The sequence below is a fragment of the Crocodylus siamensis genome, chromosome 3, assembly GCF_052110815.1.
Source record: "Crocodylus siamensis isolate JL-2025a chromosome 3, ASM5211081v1, whole genome shotgun sequence".
Classification (NCBI taxonomy): Eukaryota; Metazoa; Chordata; order Crocodylia; family Crocodylidae; genus Crocodylus; species Crocodylus siamensis.
Genome location: NC_143397.1, coordinates 246,703,428 through 246,723,451, shown reverse-complemented (window position 1 = coordinate 246,723,451; position 20,024 = coordinate 246,703,428). Strand labels below are relative to the sequence as shown.

The window sequence follows — 20,024 nt, the reverse complement described above, 5'->3', positions numbered from 1 at the left end:
CAGAAGAAGCCTAAATGAGAATGAAATTCTTTTATTTACCATAAAGCTACATTTCTGTCCATCTGATCACTAGAGACATTTAAGACAAAAACGCAGGCTATAATTAAATGTACAACTACTTTTACAATTTATTTCTCCATCTGATATTTCATGGTTTCATAGTTTCTAAGGTCGGTAGGAACCTCTACAGATCATCAAGTCTGACCCCTGCCCTGGGCAGGAACAAGTGCTGGAATCATAATACCCCACCTAGATATCTATTCAACCTCTTCTTGAACACCCCCAAGATAGGGAAGAGCACCACCTCCCTTGGGAGTCTGGCAGCCCTAACTGTAAAGTAATGCCTCCTGATATCAAGCCTGAACCTGCTCTCAATCAATTTGTGGCCCTTATCCCTTGTTACCCCAGCTGGTGCCCGAGGGAACAGAGCCTCACCTAATTCAGTGCAGTCAAGCTGGATATTGTCTTCTGTTTATGACTTCAGATGGGAAACAAAGATCCACAAATACTATAAAAATCTTTTTTAATGAGAGCATAAGTCAGATGAAAACATATTTGGAGTTTTTTAAATAACGAAAAATTATTAAAGAATTCAGATGTGGTAATACCATCTGTTCACCAATCATGCTTTTGCTTTTTTTGTTATGATCTCTTACAACACTGCCCTTACTTTTATTAGGGCAAGGAACCAGTAAGCCATTAACAAATGAGTTTTCAAGTCCTGTTTTACTTGGCTTGAACTGAGATCTCTCCAAATACCCTCCCAGCAGTAAACTGTTAGACCCTGAATCCTCCACCCAATCATGTACCCCCTTCCCTCTAACAAGAACCCCTACACAGCTCTTAAGGGGAAGTTGCTGGAATAACATCTATTTATTGGAGCATCTCAGTTTAGCAGCTACAATGCTTTACTATTTCCTCAGGTTCATTCTGCTTGGTATATCAGCACAGCCCAATACCTCTGCCTTCAGCCAGGAAGTGAAGGCTGAGGCTCGAGACAAGCATAATTTTAAAGGGTTAATTGTTAACAAAGGCATCACAGTTTTCATCTTTAAAGTGCTCTAAGCACATTAGTTCATCAGTAGACACTATAATCACAGAAATCTAGAAACAGTTATGGAAAGAATGTCTTAATTTTAAAACAGTTTAATCACAATCAAAGATCATACATGTTAATCTGGAATTGACTGAAAGCTTAACTTAAAACCATCCTTAAGACACTTAAAAAAGTAAGAACTAGCACATATTGAAAACGTCTTGAAAAATTAATTAACCTATTCATTCAAGCAAACAGGAACTAATCTTTGGCAAGTGAGAGAGCACCAATGGCTGGAGCATGACATTCACTAGACTGAGCTAATGAAACCGATTGGTTAGTAAGTCTCACATTTCTGTTATTGCTCCAGTGAGAACATGGAATCGCTCCTTCTCAACAAAAGGAGCACTGCCTCCAGAACTGCAGAATGAACGGTCTTCAGTTGCTGCGAATCATAGGATTCCAAGCACCAATGGAAGGAAACTCGCACCACACCGGTCTGTTTCAGTGTTACTGTCAACATCTGGACAGCAATCAAATTGGCCAAAAATAAGTATACTTTCAGTCTGGTACTGCTTAGTGCATCAAAGAGTCACCACATATTGAGGCACAATACTGAAACTCTTTCATCCTTTAAAGGATGCTAACAAACATGGCAAGGCACTTGTGAGGAGAAGGAGAACAACAAAAATAGGGCATTCATACACATGCTGGGGCTGGGAGGCATGTTTTAATTAGAGAACCCCTAATTAAAGTCCCTGGAGCATCTCGTATCAGTGCCCCTGTGCTTCAAAATGGTGGTGGGGGCACTTTATCTAAAGCTTGAACAAGCTTTAGATAAAACACCTCCACCACCATTTTGAAGCATGGGGATGCTGATACACAAGATGCAGTGAGCTGCTGGAGCGCAGCAATTGCCATGAGTCTGCTCCAACACATTGGAATTCCAGCGAATCGGAGCAGCCTCCGCACTCATGTAATAGGCACCCTGCGCAAAACCTATTAGCTAAGCTTAACACAAAACAAAAACCTTTGCTCTGAATCTGAAGACAGCATCCTTCCAACTACTTACAGACTGACAGTTCTGGCCTTTTTCATATTAGGTTCTCTGTTAGTCTTCTGGCTACTAGCAGAGCCCAAAATATTTAACCTTATGCACAACCAATACACTAAACAGAACATACTCAGTTACTTCTTAGAGAAAGTCATATTAACATAAACAAAGAAAAAAGGAGAGTCGTGTTCACAACTTATTCTTGGATTCTAACAGTTCTGCCTAGTCCCCATTAAAGAAGTTTGATATTAAATTAAACAATTTTCCCTGTGTGATTTAAGTTTAGTTTACCATAGCTCTGCTAGCAAACAACAAATTCTTCTGCAACAATAGCTAGTAAGATTTCAAAGCAAGTTCTATGAATTTTCACAGGTCACTAATACAGAAAAAAATAGATGTTCGAAGTATACCACAGGATAGTCTACCACAACAGTTCAATATGGTTCACAAACACTGAGAACTGAACAAGATCCTTGAGCAGCATTACTTCTAGTTGAGCAAAAATGTCACAACCCAGGCACAAGCCTATCTGCCCATCCAACACAAGCTAAGGGGGAAGTTACAATGCAGTTGATTGAAGGGGGGAGGGACTACAGGGGGGTTAAAATGGTTTGCCCAGACTTATAAACGAAAATCTTTGGCCAAGTTTAGAACACAATTCACATTTCAATTTTCTTAATTATTAGACCAGTCACCTAATATTCCACACCCTGCTATGACAGTTTATTTTATTACTGTGTGCATGGTTCCCTGGAATGACTATGAGTCATTATTTCTTTTAAAAGTGAGAAATATACCCTTTTTAACTTCTAAAATCCCTTGCAATGGCATGGCATTGGCACTGCCTTGAATTCCCTTGCTTTTCATCGGTGATATACTGTAGGGTATTACTGGCTTTGTAATATGGTCTGTGGTTGTAGTGAATGAAGGATGGAGTGGATGACTTTTAGGACTCTGGAAAAATGGCTACCTGTGAACAAGAAAAATGGACTTTATAGCCCTAAGCCCCAGTGGCCCTTTCCAGTGCTTTAGTACTCAAGCTTTCTAAAAAATCCCTTTGTAATATAATATTCTAGAAACCACCCTAATTTAAGACAAACTGGGACAAAGTATTTAGCTGCCTCCAAAGGGAATGCTATTGCTACTCTGCCAATGTATTGGCAGTCACATAGTATAATATAAGCCCATGGCCATGAGAAGAGCCCATGCATGGTCCAATTCTCATCCAAAATAAAGGAGAGAACTAGACAGGAGATGAAGCTATTATACTGAAGGCACCTGCTCAAAAAACATGTCTGTTCAGAAAGGTTAAGTCACTGAACTGAAAACCTAGGTCAAAACACAAACTTCAAACTGTGAGGTGCACTAAAGTTTCCAACAGCAAAGACTAACAAAAAAATAACACCTTTACTATAGCACCTATGTACAAGGATAAGCAGTTGGAAATGATAAAGAGTAGTGTTAATTTCAATTTAAAAAAAAGATAGTTTACCAGTGATCTTGTTAAGACGAGCTCTCTTTGCCTGAAATGTGTTGCCTAGACTACTTTTCCTCTTGTGTGATAATGTGCTCTCTGCTTGCACAAAGGCCATCTTTGGAACATCCACTACAGGAAATCCTACTTTTAACAAAAAAAAAAAAACACAAGACATAGAAGAGTGCATCTATAAATTCACATTATAAGCATTTCTTAGCAACAGTAAAGATATTCTATAATGTATTTTTCACTGAAAAGTTAGCATAATGTGTCATAATTAGCCACTTAATTTTCTTCTTTGTGATTATTCAAAATAAAAATCCCAAATACCAAGACTGACAGGAGCATGAATTCAACTATTAGCTGAGAATTGCCTTAACAATTAAGAACTGTTAACAAAATATGACAAGTTCTGAGTTAAGTGGATACAGCTATTGTTTAAACGAAAATGAAGATTTATATATCTAAAAGTAAAAATCTTGAGAGCCCCTGCAATATGAAGCCACTTATATGCACTACAAATATTGTTTTAAAATTACCCATAAGCTACCATTATAGCCAAGCACCTTATGGATTTGTTTAAACTAAAATTCTGAAGGAAAAATTAACAAAAATCTCAGGGTGAACCTATTAAAGCACAGCTAAGACAAACAGGAAGAAGACATTTGCATTTAAAAATCAAACTGATTAACATTATTCCAGTCTTCAGAATTGATAACTATATAAAGAATGTATCTCCTTCACCGGTAATACTATTTTGTAATATATACAATAGGGATTCTGAGGTTGTGAATAACTGATGGACAGAAAGAACATATGGCCTATTTGCAATCTTTTGGAAAAGCAGCGTTAGCAATTAGTACCAAATGGCTCAATGGATGTTGGCTCCTCTTCCTTTTTTTGGACTTCTTGTATGATTGCAGAAGTTGAGGTTTCTTCCTTCTTTGAAGGTACTTTTAGCCATTTTCTCTCCTCTTTATCTTTATTGCTGTTTGCACTGGTCCGAGGTTTACTTCCAGTTTTAGTCTTGGCAGCTGCTGCTGCAGCAGCTTTGACCAAAGCTATCCAATCCTTCAAGAAGGGGGAAAAAAGGTGGGGGAGCATTAGTAGCCATTTGAGAGTCAACTAGCATCCATCTATAAATAAAGTTCAATTCATCCCTGCAGAACTGTTCATGTATATTTGTGTTTAGTTTGGACTATTATGCAAAAAGTCAGCCAACCATATTTCTCACATTGCCTACATATTGTACGTAAACTCAAATGTATTCCCAGAACACTATGTGGATATTTAAAAAAAAAAAAAAAAGAATTTGCTGTATTATTAGCTTTTCAAGGACTTTTGTCTTTGTTCCCTAGTAACTAATCTATATTTCCTATAGAAATATAGGAAACTTCACCCCAAAATAAACTGCTGAAATATTAACACCTTTTCATGCTGCCTCCAGGTGTAACCTACACTGTCCTCACTGTTTGAAAAGGAAAAGCACTACATAAAACATGAATAGATTTCTTCTGATTTCAAACTGATAATCAAGTAAGATCCTGAAGTGATAACTCTTACACAGCCTGCAAGGATTGCTGGAGTAATGGCAGATCCTATTTTTACTGTGATATACTTTGCAAGCTTCATCCAATAATCTCAACAGGCTTTACAAACAGCAATTAGTCACAATCCACCTTCAAGGTAGTAAAAGATTACTCCCATTTTGCAGATGGGTAAACTGAATCATACAGTATGTATGACTTGCACTTGTCCCCAGAATAAACAACAGCAGATGTTAGGTGTCTCGACTCCTAACGCCCTCTCTTCCACTACTCTGCAGTTCTAAATCATTTGTACAAACATCAGGTAGCAGGAAATTTCACAAAAGATTACAGGCTATATGTAGAAAGAAAAAAGCACAACAATCACAGTATTCAACCCAAGGAATATTTTAAAATTATAAACATATTACAAGAAAACATCATCCATTATCAACCATGAAAGCTTGGCTTCATGCATATATCCAGGTACACTTAGACTGCACTCTCAAATACACACTTCCGAAATGACTAAGGTAAGGACAACAATTTCCTCTATGCTTTTGGAGCACACACCTATAAGAGGCATCTTCATCCAGTGCAGACACGCTGCAATTTATACAGGATTGTTTCCTTACTACCATATTATGAGCAAAGTAAACAGAAATTCCCTGCTACCAGTCAGTGTACTTTGCTCCTTTGTAAACCAAACAATCCTGGTCCTTTAAATCCCTTTTCACATGGAACCATGTTTGTCCTATAATTCTTGTTACTTTTCCCCATCACTATCCTGAGGCCTATTCTTTGTGCCTTCTTTAAAGGCAAGAGGAGGCTATTACTTTAGTTTATATGAATGCAATATATTCATATTTTTCCCTCTCTTTCCCCATACCTAACATTTAATTCACATTTTTACCACTGCTTTTCAGCAAGTGTATTTCTAAGAGAAGAGATGCAACAAAATCAGCTAGATATGTATCCTTCAGTTAACGTGTGAGCCCCCGACTGCTTCAAATTGTGCTTCCTGAGAAGGCAAATGTTTCTCTTCTCACTAACACATTAAATTTGCTTCCTCTTTTTTAAATTCTTCTGGGGCTGTCAAGAAACATTGATTAAGCAGGTATCTACCAGTCTGGGGTGAATATTTAATGGACACTCACCTGCACAGATTACTTATATAGCACCATCTAAGAGCAAGGCACCATGCACACCCCCAAATAAAAACAAAATCCTTGTCTCAAACTGTATACAACATAAATCTCTGCTAAACTGATCTACAGAATTAGCTGCAAAAGTAAAGACAACTGGAGCTTCTGCAATACACGCTGTGGCCATCTTTGCCCAATCCCAAAATAGCAGAAATCCTTCACTTAGTGCAAGATGCTTGGACAATAACATCATTTATACAATACCAGATAGTCATACTTAATAGACAGGGGAAATAAACACTTTCTCCCCCACACATTCTATCATCTAAGAACAATAAATTATAAAAAAGAGCAAGGGAAAGAAGTCACGTTGCAAAGCTATCTGTTGTGTAGTATTAGCTTAATGATCTCAGATTATCTTACTTTATTTCTTTAATGTACAGAAGTTTAGGTCTACAAGTTAATAAAAGCAGTTCTGAGTAAGCTACGTAAACAGAATTAGTGGAGTGACAAAGTCAGATCCTTTAACACCTCTTAACATGAATTTGATGACTTTTCTCTCCAGGGGGAAGGAGGAGAAAGGAGAGGTTGCTTGCTCATTTTAATTTTTGCTGTTTTTTAGGTCTTTTTCTCTTGTATTATAAGCTGCCCTGAGACGTTTTGGGAAAGAAGCACATAAACCTAATAAATAAAAACCCCATTTTACCCGTAAGGGTACCTGCTCAGAGATGCTGAAAAAGGTATTTGGGGGTTAAATCCCAGTAAGGGTCTTCAAGGGAGGACTTTCTAATTTTCATCTGGGAGTGCCAGTTACAGGCAACAGGGCTTGGCTCAGACCTATACTCATACACTTGAACTCTTTCAGGTTCAGAGCCTTGTAACTGGTTGGGGTTACTTGTAAAGAGGAAACACTCGGGAGTCTAAATGTTTAAAACTCAGGACAGGAAGGTTTGGACACTGCAAGCGTTCTATTTATGTTCATTCAGCACAGTGTTTAAAGACCACTCAACTCAAAGAAGGGAGCTGGCCAAAGACTTTTAAAGTCAATTTTTATTTTATTTCAGCAGAAAGGCTATAAATAAAACTAAAGGCACAAGGCAAATTCTTTATCTTTACCATGAAGTTCTGCTAAGTGACCGCCTAAATGAACAGTCTCATGGCCCGTCACAGGTGGCCTGTTTCCAGGAGTTGCATGGGGCACTGTTCCAGGAAGCGCTGCACGGCACAAGGTAGCTTTGCCGCCTGCTTTAGGCCAATTAGAGAGCCGTAATGCAGGGGAAACGCACAGACATTTGTACCTGGGTGCTGCCACCATGGCACCCCAGTTGAGAACCAGTGAACTACGATGCACATTTCTCTCTCAATATGCACAGAAATCCCTACTCCAAGTGTTTCAAATGTTTGTCTGGAACTGATTTAGAAACCTTTATTTTCCTCAATACAGCATTAGAAAGAGAAGGTGAAGGAGGAGGAGGAGGAACAAAAACTTCAGTGATTCCTGAAGTCTTTCTTTACCTGAGGTTGTTATAATGCATCGAATACAATAGCAAGTCTCAACACTGGGATATAACAAGGCTCAGGAACCCTTTATTTAAAAAAATGTAACTCATACTGGCAACTGCAGACTTGTGGCAAACACTGTATATACAAAATGCAGGATCCAGCTATTAACAGGTAACCAGTCTTTAGTAGTAGTTCTCCTCACCAGCTCCTACTGAGCATTATAAACCCTTTTTTCTATTCAACTGAAAAGTCCCTATTATGGAACCACATCCAATATAGGTACCTCAGCTAATTCATAAGGTCCTAGCTGATGTTTTATTCCCTTATCTCCCTCCAATGAATATTCCAGACCCCCATTTATGAAGACTCAATTCCCTTCTTCATCTTCCTCCCTCTGTTTAAAATATATGTATTTTTAAATCAGACTGTATCTGAGGTCAAGGGAAGCTGTAACAGGCTACTGAAGAGTCAATGGCTCAACCAGTCAGGTGAAGCTGGCATTCTGATGTAAGTTAGAGCAAAAGATTACCATAATAACTAAACATTAAGGCAAACTGCTATACTCCAATTGGTTAAAAATGGCTCTTCTCCAGAGCTCAGGGGCCCGACACCAAATGACTACTGAGAAAGCTATAGAGCAGTGATTCTCAACTTTTCTGGCACCCCTCGTTAGCTTCAAGGCACCCCAACTCATAGTTTCCATGTGTTTTTAACCATGGAAAAGTGAGTGTCGTTCTACTGCAAAGAACTCAAAAAGCCAACTACAGGTCAGAATGTTTTTTGACACTATGGATTGCTATTTGAAATCTCTATGTGTATTTTGTGAATGATTGCACACCTAACAGTGCTAACATTGCATGATTAGGCATCAGACCCCACAATGCCCCTGAAAGAATTAAGACTCCTGCGTGGTGTGGCACCCTGGTTGAGAATCACTGTTCTAATGTCATTATACAAAACAGACGGTCTAAACAAAAATGAGGAAAACTGCAAACTTCAAAAATAATTAAGCATCAACTGTCCAGCATTTCTTGTATTTCAAGGCTAAGACAAGCCTTGGAAGTGAGTTTATAGTCTCAGAACTGCAACAGTGAGAAGGCAAAAACAGTAGCATTTCTAAAATTCAACCCTTCTGCCAACACCCAATTTGTGATGCTCACCTCTCCTACCACCTATCAAAACTATCACCTCTTTACTTCTCTATCTAAAATAGTTCAGTGATAGCTCTTTCCTCTCTTGCCGTGCTATCCCTCCCACCACATGCACACCCAGACAAAGAGACCCATGCAGACACCATCCACTGATTGACTGGTTGTTTCCAAATCAAGACTGCACTCCTCGCTCTCACCTTTAAGACTCTACATAGCTGTGTCCCACTTACAACTCCACTCGCATTCTCTCCTCATGTCACCTCTGCTTTGTCTCTGTCCCAAACACATTGCCATGTGCTTTCTCCTCAGCTTCCTCTTCCTGAGTGCCAAGTGCCCTCCCTCTCCTTTAAATCCCTCCTCAAAACTCACTTCTTTTGGTTCGATTTCCGTCACTAATCTCAGCTCCGGCGCTATCTGCTCCCTCTCGCGCGCCTAATTATGTCGAAGATAAAACAAAAACATGAAATAGAAAAAAATAAGTTATCTGAATACTTTGGAAATGCTTCCACAAGGGCAGTTTTCATTTCCCCAGCTTTTTCAATGTCTCCTCTCCCCCACTCCTGTTGGGTTTCTATCTAAATTTAAGAGTTCAGGCATCTCCAAGCAAGAACCTTGTCTAGTCTCCATACATGGTACTATACAAACACTGTATTTTATATATACTGTCTTTCCACCCTCACAACTGAAATGTATGAATGTACGAGTACCAGAGCACTAAACAGTGCGGTACGCTTCGAATATTACATTTTGAAGTATCTCTTTAAAAGAGACGTCATCAATGCTAAAAAATAAGATAAAATAAAAACCACATTTACAGCTAAAAATACAGCACCTACACTTCTGTTATCAATCACCTTTAAAATGACAGTAACAGATGTGCTCAACTTGCAAGTTTTACAGTATTTTGAGAATACTTGGTGTCAGTGTTTTCCTGGTCAGCTGTACCACCCACACACTGCTCTTAAGTACATGATAGGAAGACCAAGAAATAAAAAGTAGGGAACAGGAAAAGTTGTAAATAAAAGTGTGAGGGAATGTTATTATTATTATTTAAATAAGGGCACACTATTTTACTTGGGGTTAGAAAACTGATTTTTTTTAGTCAGTTATAAGGAATCCTGTTGACAGTGTCCCTTTCTCTGATCAACAAAGAAGCTACAAAATAAATTATTTCTGTATCTGTGCATTGCTTTTAGAATTAGATTCTACATGTTTCAATTTCTTAGTTTAAAATAAATAAAATAATTCCCTTTCAAATGCCCTCTCTCAAGAAAATTCTCCTATATTCTTCTTGTCATAAGAAAATGTTGGGATTTGAATTTAATATACAACATTAAAGATTCATCTGAAGCTGTATTTTCAAATCAATCAAAAATTAGTCTGGGGGTTTCTTGGTTTTGGGAGGGGAGAGGGTTACTTTTTGTCAGATGAAATTAGTCTTGCACACCCTAAGTTCAGCCTCAGAGATTACATGAAATCCATACCCTTAGCACTCAATTTTGGAGAAACACAGGATTTATGGTGTTTGCACATATGGCATATGATGCCAGGGATTTTGAAAGCTACATCCCAAGCAGGCTATTTGCAACTAAGCTTGTTCCTCTAAAAGAAGCCTATGGCCACAGAGTAGTATCGCAGTGTGAATGGAGACAAGACGGTTGGGTGGAATAAACATGGAACTAAACAAGCGACTTCTGTGCTCTCACCCTTGGATTAGTCAACTCACAAATCTGTTATCTCTGGCTCCCTATTTGTAAAGTGAAGTGAAAGAGTATTTATACCCCCCCACAATCACTGGGGGTAGTGATAATTAGTGTCTGAAATGTTGTGCTGTAGTTCATCAAAGCATTCTTAACACTGCAGAAAGAGGCTGAGTTTAAGCACAGGATCGATTTGTATTTAAATCTCATCTCTTCACTTTTAAACAATGCCAATTACATATACATGTTGCCTAAGACCCCAACATTTCTTTACATTCTACTGTTGCATTCATGATTATTATATCACGATATACAGCTACCGGTTAAATAAAGGCTGGACACAAAATTTGCTTCTTAGGCCAATTTAGTTCTCTATTTCCACTGAGCATATTGAGTTCCCTGCACCTCCCAACCCTCCTCTACTTCCTACTAGAATCACCTGTAGAATGGTGGGGTAATGTCATAAGTCATGGAATATTTTCCTGACTGACTCCAACAGGCCTGGCAGAGCAAACAACTACGGAATGAGGTGGGAAGAGTCTACTTATATAAAACTCCAACCAGCAGCAGACCACTGATACATTAAGGCACTTCTGAAACGGATGAGATGAGTGCCTCTTTAGTCCCTGGGGCCCCTCTGTTGGCAGCATTAAGAAGAATATTCAGGATAGAAATGATTCAGTGAAAGGAGCATACTGCAGCCAGAAGTTTGACAGCTAGGGTGACAAAACTCATTCTTGGTAATCACCTTCAGTGAGATATGGTGAACCAAGACAAGAAAGGCCTTAAAATGGATGCAGCAGCAAGTCCAAAAATACTGAGCTAAAAAAGATGCTTCTTAAGTGAAACAATCAGCAGAGAACTTGATTACAGACACTCTGGTAATACCCTGTGCCCTTTTTGGTAACCAACAAGAACAGGTGGGAAGACTCCTAATATCCTTACCTGCCCTTTGGCATCTTCAGGCATAGATTTGATATGCATCCTTTTTAGACACCGAATAACACCATCATAGAACTGTACAGTGAAGGTTCCTAGAATAGGATTGACACAATCATGATGAGCAGGTATAAAGTAAAGTATCTACCTGATGACTTCCACACAATCTTTGCCACTTCATTTTTTAGCCTAAAGTCCTACACATGCCAAATCCCTGCTCATGCGAGTATTTTGGTTAGGCAAGTAAAACAGGTCTATACATCTCATTAAAACTCTTCCCTTAACAGTTATTATGATTTCTCCTTGAAGGATACAGATTCAGAACCTTGGACAGGTCAACTAAAACTTTAAAACCAATTCTTATACATTTTCTACATTTCCCACAACTTGGACAATCATAAATCAGCTCTTTAATTTGGTGCATAACTAAGTTCTAATGGAGTAACAAAAATGTTACATTGTTGCGTTATCAGTACAGAGGAACATTTATATCTACAAGCAAAATCAAGTCCCATTCTGTTTGAATACTACTAAACTATTTAGTATATTTCTTTAATTCTTCTTAAATTCAATACAAATACTATCCCATTTTTTAAAATGTGCCCAAACCAGTTAACATTTTTTCCTTTTAATACTGCACAATGCTCTCTCTCCAACAATCAAATGTCTAGCCCCACTTTCTAATATAATTTAGATATTTAAACATAATCATTGTAAATTCAAATATATAACATTGAGGCATGAATAGTCTTCTTATTACCCTGAACAACTTACATGTGCAAGTTCATAGAGGGTAAAAGGAAGATCAGGGAAAGTGTGGGTCTCTAAATGGGGGAAGCTGCAACTGAAGCACTCAATGCCTTTCTTACCTCAGTCTTCACAGGTAAGGTCAGCTCCCAGACTACTGCACCTGGCAGTACAGTTTGAGGAGAAGGTGAGCAACCAACAGTTGTAAAAGAACAGATTAAGGACTATTTAGAAAAGCTGGACATGCACAAGTCCATGGGGCCAGACAGGATGCACCTGAGGGTACTGGTCAATGCAACTACAGAGCCACTGGCCATTATCTTTCAAAACTGGTGGCAAATAGGGAGATGTCCCAGATGACTGGAAAAGGGCAAATATATTGCCCATCTTTAAGAAAGGGAAGAAGGAGAATCTGAGGAACTACAGACCGGTCCACCTTGTTCTCTGGAAAAGCCAGGGAATGGGTCCTCAATGAATCCATTTCTAAGCACTTGGAGGGGAAGAAGGGGATTAGGAACAGTCAGCATGGATTCACCAAGGGCAAGTCAGGCCTGCCCAACCTGACTGTCTTCTATGAGCTGACTGGCACTGTGGATGCAGATAGAGTAGTGGATGCAGCACACCTTGACTTTAGCAAGGCTTTTAGTACACAAGCAAGCTAAGGAAATACAGGGTAGATAATAAGGTGAATAGAAAACTGGCTGGATCGTCCGTCTCAAAAGGTAGTAATCAGAAGCTAAATGTCTAGTTGGCAGCCAGTATCTAGTGGACTGCCCAAGGGGTCAGTCCTGGAGCCAGTGTCTTTCAATATCTTCAACGACCTGGAAGATGGGATGGAGTGCACCCTCAGCAAGTCTGCAGATGACACCAAGCTGTGCAGAGTAGTTGATACGGTGGAGGGTAGGGATAGGATTCAGAGAGACCTTGACAAATTGGAAGATTGGACAATCCCATACACTCATACAGACTAGGCACTGAATGGCCAAGCAGCAGCTCCACAGAAAAGGACCTGAGGGTTACAGCAGACAATAAACTGAATATGAGCTAATAGTGTGCCCTTGCTGTCATGAAGGCTAACAGCATATTGGGCTGCATTAGGAGTGCTGCCAACAGATCAAGAGACGTGATTATTTCCCTCTATTTGGCAACAGTGAGGCCACATCTGGAGTGCTGTGTCCAGTTTTGGGCCACCCACTATAGAAAGGACACAGACTAATTGGGGAAGAGTCCAGCAGAGGCGAACCAAAATTATGAGAGGACTGGGGAACATGAGGAGAGGGTGAGGGAACCGTGTCTTTAGTCCGAAGAAGAGAAGAATGGAGGGAGGATTTAATCAAGAGGATGAAGTCAGACTGTTCTCAGTGGTGGCAGATGACAGAACAAGAAGCAATGGTCTGAAGTTGCATCTCAAGAGTTTAGGTTAGACATTATGAACACCTTCTCAGTAGGAGAGTAGTAAAGTACTGGAACAAGCTACCCAGACAGACTGCAGAATCTCCATCATTAGAGGTTTTTAGGAACAGGGCAGACAAAGCCTTGGTTGGGCTGATATAGATGAGGACGGTCCTGCTCTGAGCAGGTGGTTGGACTAGACATGGAGTGCTCAGCTTTCAGCCTGCAGGCCAAGTGTGGTCCACAGAGACACCACATCTGGCCTGCACGATACCCCACAGGTCTGGAAATTTGGTGGCAGGGGAGTGGTGGCCATTAATACAACCACCCTCCCCCTGCCAAATTCCAAAATCCCAAGCCTGTCAGGCTTAGCCAATCCAGCCAGCTGGGCAAAAAAGTTGAGCACCACTTAACTAGATGACCTCCTGAGGTCCCTTCCAACACTAATTTTCTATAATTCTATGGAACGCAACATGTTTCAGGGCAGGCATTCTCACTAAACCAAACGCTTCCCATCTACTAAAATAATAATGCATCTTACAATATATTTGACATTCTAAATACCTATCCTTAAAGATACAGATATGCCATGCTTCATTTGAGTAGACCATAGTTGTGTTCACATTAAAAAAAAAAAAAGAGTACTTACAGCTACAGTGCACTTATATACATACCCTCCTTGTTAATTGCTTCAATCTTGGCTGGGTAATATCGACAGTCTGTCCAACGAGCTAGCACCTCTTCTCCAGGTTTAAAATCCTATTTAAAATCATTTTAATAGTTAATATCTTGAGCTTCAAACTTCCTCTAAAGAAACCTACATGTTACAAATCTGGCAGTAATATTTAGCTTTAGAAAGCAAATGCAATAGCTCATGCAGGAAAAGAAACTACTACTTACAACAAATTCTTCATCATCTTTCAGCCCTTCTTTCCGGAGTGCTGGTCGCTCCAGGGGTCTTAATCTATTGCTGTCCCAATAAATCCACTCGTCATAGCGATGACTCCAGCGTTCAAAATGGACCAACATCTTCCCTTCCTCATAGTCTATCTTCTCAATTCGAGATGGATACCTTGAGCAATAAATGGAAATGTGTCAATTCACCAGCTTTTTCCAGACATGTTTAGCCTACAGAAGTTCAAACAAATATTAGTTCTCATTGAACGGCCATTTTGTACTGAAAATCAGTTTGAAATTGAAATATGTTTTCTAAATATATGTAACTGTTAAGATGACAATACATAACTGAAAAGCTTTCTACATAAATTAAATGAGAGATTACAGTTCTATTATATAGTACTATGCATACACAAATTCAGATTTGTGTTAAATGTTACAATGTGAAAATTACTTTAATGGGCCTTTTGGATTAAAAGCTGGGAGTTTTATGCTTAGCAGAATGGTTGTGTTTTTTTGGTTTAAAGCAAGACCTTTTAAGTTGCCTAATAAAGTATCCACAGAATTGCTTCATTCATTTCAGACAAATCAAAGCAATCAAGAAAACAAAAACCAACAGGGGGTGCACTGATAAATGTATTCTTGGCTAATACCGATAGCCGATTATTTACCAGGCATATTGACTGATACCGATCCAATAACCGATTTACAGGAAAGCAGTTGGGCAGCGTGGAGAACAGCACCCTGTAGGTAAGTCTGTGGAGGGGGAGGGGCATGGGAGGAACACATTAAGGCCCCACGGTGAGGAGGGAGTGGGACAGGGGCAGGGCGGTGAATGGGACCCTGAGGCTGGATGGAGCTGGGGGCAGTTTCTCCAGGGGATCAACATCTGGGGGCCCCAGTCAGAAGGCATAAAAATGGTGGTGGAGGTGCCTGATGAGCTTTAGTTCAAGTACCACTGCCACCATTTTGAAGCTCTGGGACACTTTTAACCAAAGCAGAGCTGAGTGGGGTGAGGGCAGAGGTGAGCTGCCCTCTGTGGGCTTGGGGCTTTTTCCCCCTGCTGCCTTGGCCCCGGGACCCACGTCTCCTGCCCATCCAGCAGCCGGAGGCACAACTCGCCACCACCACTGACGCTGGACGGGTAGGGGACGTGGCACGGCCAGTGCATGGCCCCTGGGGCAAAGGCAGCAGGGCAAAGAGCCCCAAGCCCACAGTGGGCAGCCCACGTTGGCCTTCTCCCTCACTCTGCTTGGCTCTGCCACAGTTAAGTATCTCGCTGCTTAAAAATGGTGGCAGTGGCACTTAAACTAAAGCTCATTCAACAAGCTTTAGTTTAAGCATCCCTACCACCATTTTTAAATGCCAGGATGCTGATCCCCTGGACAAACCGCTCACGGCTCCATCCTGCTCCCCACCCTGGCCCCAGGGTTCCATTCACCGCCCTGCCCCTGCCCCACTCCCTCCCTCACCATGGGGGTCTCCGTCTGCCCCACCCCATGCCCCTTCCCCTCCACAGACTTACCTGCAGGGCACTGCTTTCCACACTACCCGACTGCATTCCTGGACACGTGCATGAGTGCAGCTGCGAGCATGTACGCAGTGTCTGGGGGCCCCAGTCAGAAGGCATATTGGATTTATCATTACGTTATTGGCTACACCGACCAAAAAAAGCTGATAGCTGATAATGTTAATTTTTCTTTGATCGGTGCCAATCTGATATGGCACCAATATATGGCACACCTCTAAAAACAACTGAAGTCAATAAAGCATTCCTACTGAACCTGAACTATTAACATACAGCTCCACTGATTTCACTGGCACTGAATGCAATACACAGCAATTATTTGTTCAGTTTTTAGTTTTTGATTACATAATTATCAAAACAAAGACCTCAGTGTTAAAGGAGTGGGGGGTTCTACTATTCCCTCAACCTCTGCATATACCCAGTAAAACTCATTCCGAAGAGCCTCACCAGAACAAATCATAACCCTATACAATTTAAGGTTCTGGTTACAATTTAGTAAGGATTAAAACTATCCCCTTGTTTTAGTTTTGTAAAATCCAGCTCATTCAATCTTGCAAAGATATTGCACATTTCCTATTATTAGCATCTGTGAAAGAGCACAGGGGAGTGGTTTCTGGTTCTGTGGACATCTATGTCTGTGAAACTGTTTTCCAAGATCTATTTTGCTTCAGGAAATCCGAATGGGACAAAAAGCACAAAGATCTATCTAAAACAATCTGGCAATTTTTATTTTTACTTGATGAAAACTGATTTGGGAATTCAGATTACCCTAGAAAGTTTTCCTTTGGGAGCTTTAGCCTTCCAAAAGCTGGAGTGATTAAATAAACCAGAGATACCTGAAGATGATAAAAACATGTACTGATAAGGAATGTCCTGGTGAACAGAAGGCTGCCTATCTCCCAAATAGGAGACTCTGTTTACTTCCCACAATGAGAGACTTGTCTCAACATTAGAGACATGACTTCAGCAATCATTTTCTACACCACCTGCCGATCCTCTGATTCAGAAATTCTGAGCTATCTTACTTTGCAAGATGAATTTTCTTTTTAAAAACATACCAGTTGCTGAGTAAGCAACTAGCAAATCATACGTCAGGATTTTTTTTTAAGAACCCATCTCAACTTAATTTTAAATATTGGAAATGTTCTCCTTTCTTCCCATTCATAAAGCTGTTTTCAGCAAAAGAGAATTGAAAGACGACACTGGGCCTGTCCCACCTCATTTCCCATCGTTGTGCTCACTGCTGCCTGCCTCTTCAGCAGCAGCCTTGAATAAGGACCCCCAGCTCCTCCATCAGACTTGCAAGAGTTCCTGAGTGTGAAGAACTCTTCACCCTTGACAACATCACCCCTCTTCCACCTCCCAGCTCCCTATTGTTCCCTAGCTTAGGGATAGCATTGGAGGAAGGAAGAGGATCCTCCCAATGCCAAAGTTTCAGTCGTTTCCTATTCTTGTGAAGGGACACAGCAGATCAAGTGCCCCTAAGTTCCTGTTGCTCCTCTAACCTGTGAAAGGGGCTACCAGAACTGAAGGTATTTGCAAGGAAGCCCCAACTCCTGCTGCTCCTCAACATCTTTGCCTTGAACCTCTGCAAAGAGGCAACCTCCTGGCCTCAAACTCAAACAGTAGCTTAGCTGCCGTGTTCCTGACAAACACTTTTGCAGGCCTATGAAAAGACTGCAGGTGAGCTCCCAAAGTAGTGCAAGAATGAGGGCCTCATGTTCCTATATGAGATAAAGTATGACGGACAATAGAGAAAGCAGCAAAACCGATTACACATGCACTGTTTTGAAAGGGCTATTTTAAAATGGATGGAGTAGCATGGAAAGAGAAAAAAATTTACTTTTCTGTTTTACAAATGAGGAACACAGCTTCAAAAATCCACTAACCCAGGGAAGGTAAAGTGTTTTCCCAAGTAGCATCAACAGCTGCAGAAAGAGTTTTCTTTAAAATAAAAAAAAAAACAAAAACAAAAGAACCCAAACAAGTTTCTAGCTAGGGTTATGTAATTAAACTTGAAAATGTTAATTAAATAAAAGTAGATTCAATACCGTCTTCCCAGGCCTGCAGACTGCAAAGCCTTGTCTGTCTGTAAACTTAGCATTTATGTAACCGCTGAAATTCAAACCAAGTAAAAAAAAAAGTTGTGTCCATTTTTACTACTAGTGGGAGGCATGTGAATGACTATGCAGCTTACAGGCAGTTTCATTCTGCAGCTACTTGGAAAAGTTCTAAGCATTATAGAAGGCAGGCAATGGAAATACCGGATTCAACAGGGAGGAGCAGCCAGAAATGGAGGATGGAAGCAGAGGAGACATCATCCTTGCAGCAACCCAAAAGAAGAGAGCAGCATTTAGTAGCACATTATACTCGGGGTAAACCTTCCCTTCGGACAAGGATTTCAATTTCATCAGATACCCTCCAGCTAGAGGCCGACGGAAAAAAAAAAGGGAGCCATTGGGCAGAAATTGAAGGCAAACGCCAGTCTGGCAGTATTTTTATCTGCACATCATTCCCGTAACAGCACCTCTTCTTCAGTTTATCACCCTGTGCCTGATCGAACAGTTCTCTGTCTACTAGTTACCTGATATAATTTCAAAGCCCTACATACAGGTATATACAGGTATGAGACGACAGAGGGATTATGAAACAAAGTACAAGGGGGACTGTGTTTTTTGGGGGAAGAAATGGAACGGGAAAGAAAATACAAAAATTAGAAATGCGGTGGCAGAGGGCAGAATGCATGGAGAGAAGGAAAAATGAAGCCCAAGAAGAAACGTCACAAAGTAGCACATCAACAAAAATGAAAGAATGAAGCAAGATGCACATAAGAAAAAAAAAAGATGTAGCAATCATGATGGGTCTAGTACTATTCATCAAATATATTACTTGATCACAAATCATGCTATTCATTGACTACTATATTCAACAAATATATTTTTCTACTACGTGATCAACTTCTGGAATCAGATACAAAAGAAGATCATTTGTAACAGAGTAGTCTGCAACCAACTTAATTCACAGCAGGTTGCTGAATTAAGAATGGTTTGGGGTTTTTTTGTTTGTTTGTTTTTTTAACAGCTTTTACCAATCAGCTGAAACTTATCAGTGGTTTCACACAGCTGATCAGGGTAGATATGCCCTTTGACATAAAAGCTGCTGCAAACAGCTAGAATCTCTCAGCAGTCCTACATAACTGTTTCCTGCAGCTCTTTATATACCCAGATACTTTGCAAACCCTCATCTTCACAGGAGAGTGAGAAACCCTGCAAAGTATCTGGATCCTATGGTTCACTGCTGGAATTATGAACCATAACATTATGGGCAACGTCTTCTTAATAAGTTACATATGAAAATGAGAATTAAATAAAACTGTTATTTATGTGTTAAATTCCATTAACTTGTGCTCTCAAAACGTACATTATGATGCAAAACAAGTGATGGATTGAGACACAATGACAAAAAGCCCAATTATCAAAGCCAAATTTAATCCTAGTCTTTAGGCATAAAAAACTATTCATCCATTGAACTATCCTAGCCCACAAAATGACTGACTGTCAAAGTCAACTAACAACAACATTTTCACAGCTCTAAGAAAAAGAGAAGATAACAGAGATGGGTTAAATCCCCTGCGGTAAGGTTACACACTACAAAAGCGTACACATTTTAAGCCACAGAACTATGTGGTAGAGACCATTTGGGGCCTTGTGTAATGCTGAACATGTGGTTAACATGCTCAACATTACACAAATTTGCCATTGCACATTTTGCTACAGAGCTGTTTTCTCTAATATTCCATTTTTGGTGGGCTCTGATAAAAAAATTAATATGCAAGATTTTGAACTCAGGTATTTTCAGGAGAAATATAAACTCCCCTGCTGGTAACAGAAAGAAGATAGCAACAAGCATCACTTCTGCAATGTAAAAAA

At 40.1% G+C, this 20,024-nt stretch overlaps 1 protein-coding gene across 9 annotated transcripts in view; it reads right to left on the bottom strand.

Annotated features, from left to right (window-relative positions):
• Positions 1 to 20,024, bottom strand: part of PHF20L1 (PHD finger protein 20 like 1) — an 84,641-nt gene that overhangs the window by 54,223 nt on the left and 10,394 nt on the right. For 5 of the 9 annotated variants that reach the window (XM_090040678.1, XM_090040670.1, XM_090040672.1 and 2 more), the window contains exons 3-8: positions 14,571 to 14,742; positions 14,345 to 14,429; positions 11,538 to 11,626; positions 9,262 to 9,324; positions 4,431 to 4,638; positions 3,583 to 3,711 (exon numbers count right to left, since the gene is read on the bottom strand). In XM_090040678.1, the coding sequence (XP_089896804.1) occupies positions 3,583 to 3,711; positions 4,431 to 4,638; positions 9,262 to 9,324; positions 11,538 to 11,626; positions 14,345 to 14,429; positions 14,571 to 14,742 (746 nt within the window). The remainder of the gene's footprint in view (positions 1 to 3,582; positions 3,712 to 4,430; positions 4,639 to 9,261; positions 9,325 to 11,537; positions 11,627 to 14,344; positions 14,430 to 14,570; positions 14,743 to 20,024) is intronic. The other 4 variants (XM_090040679.1, XM_090040674.1, XM_090040671.1 and 1 more) reach the window with 3 other exon arrangements.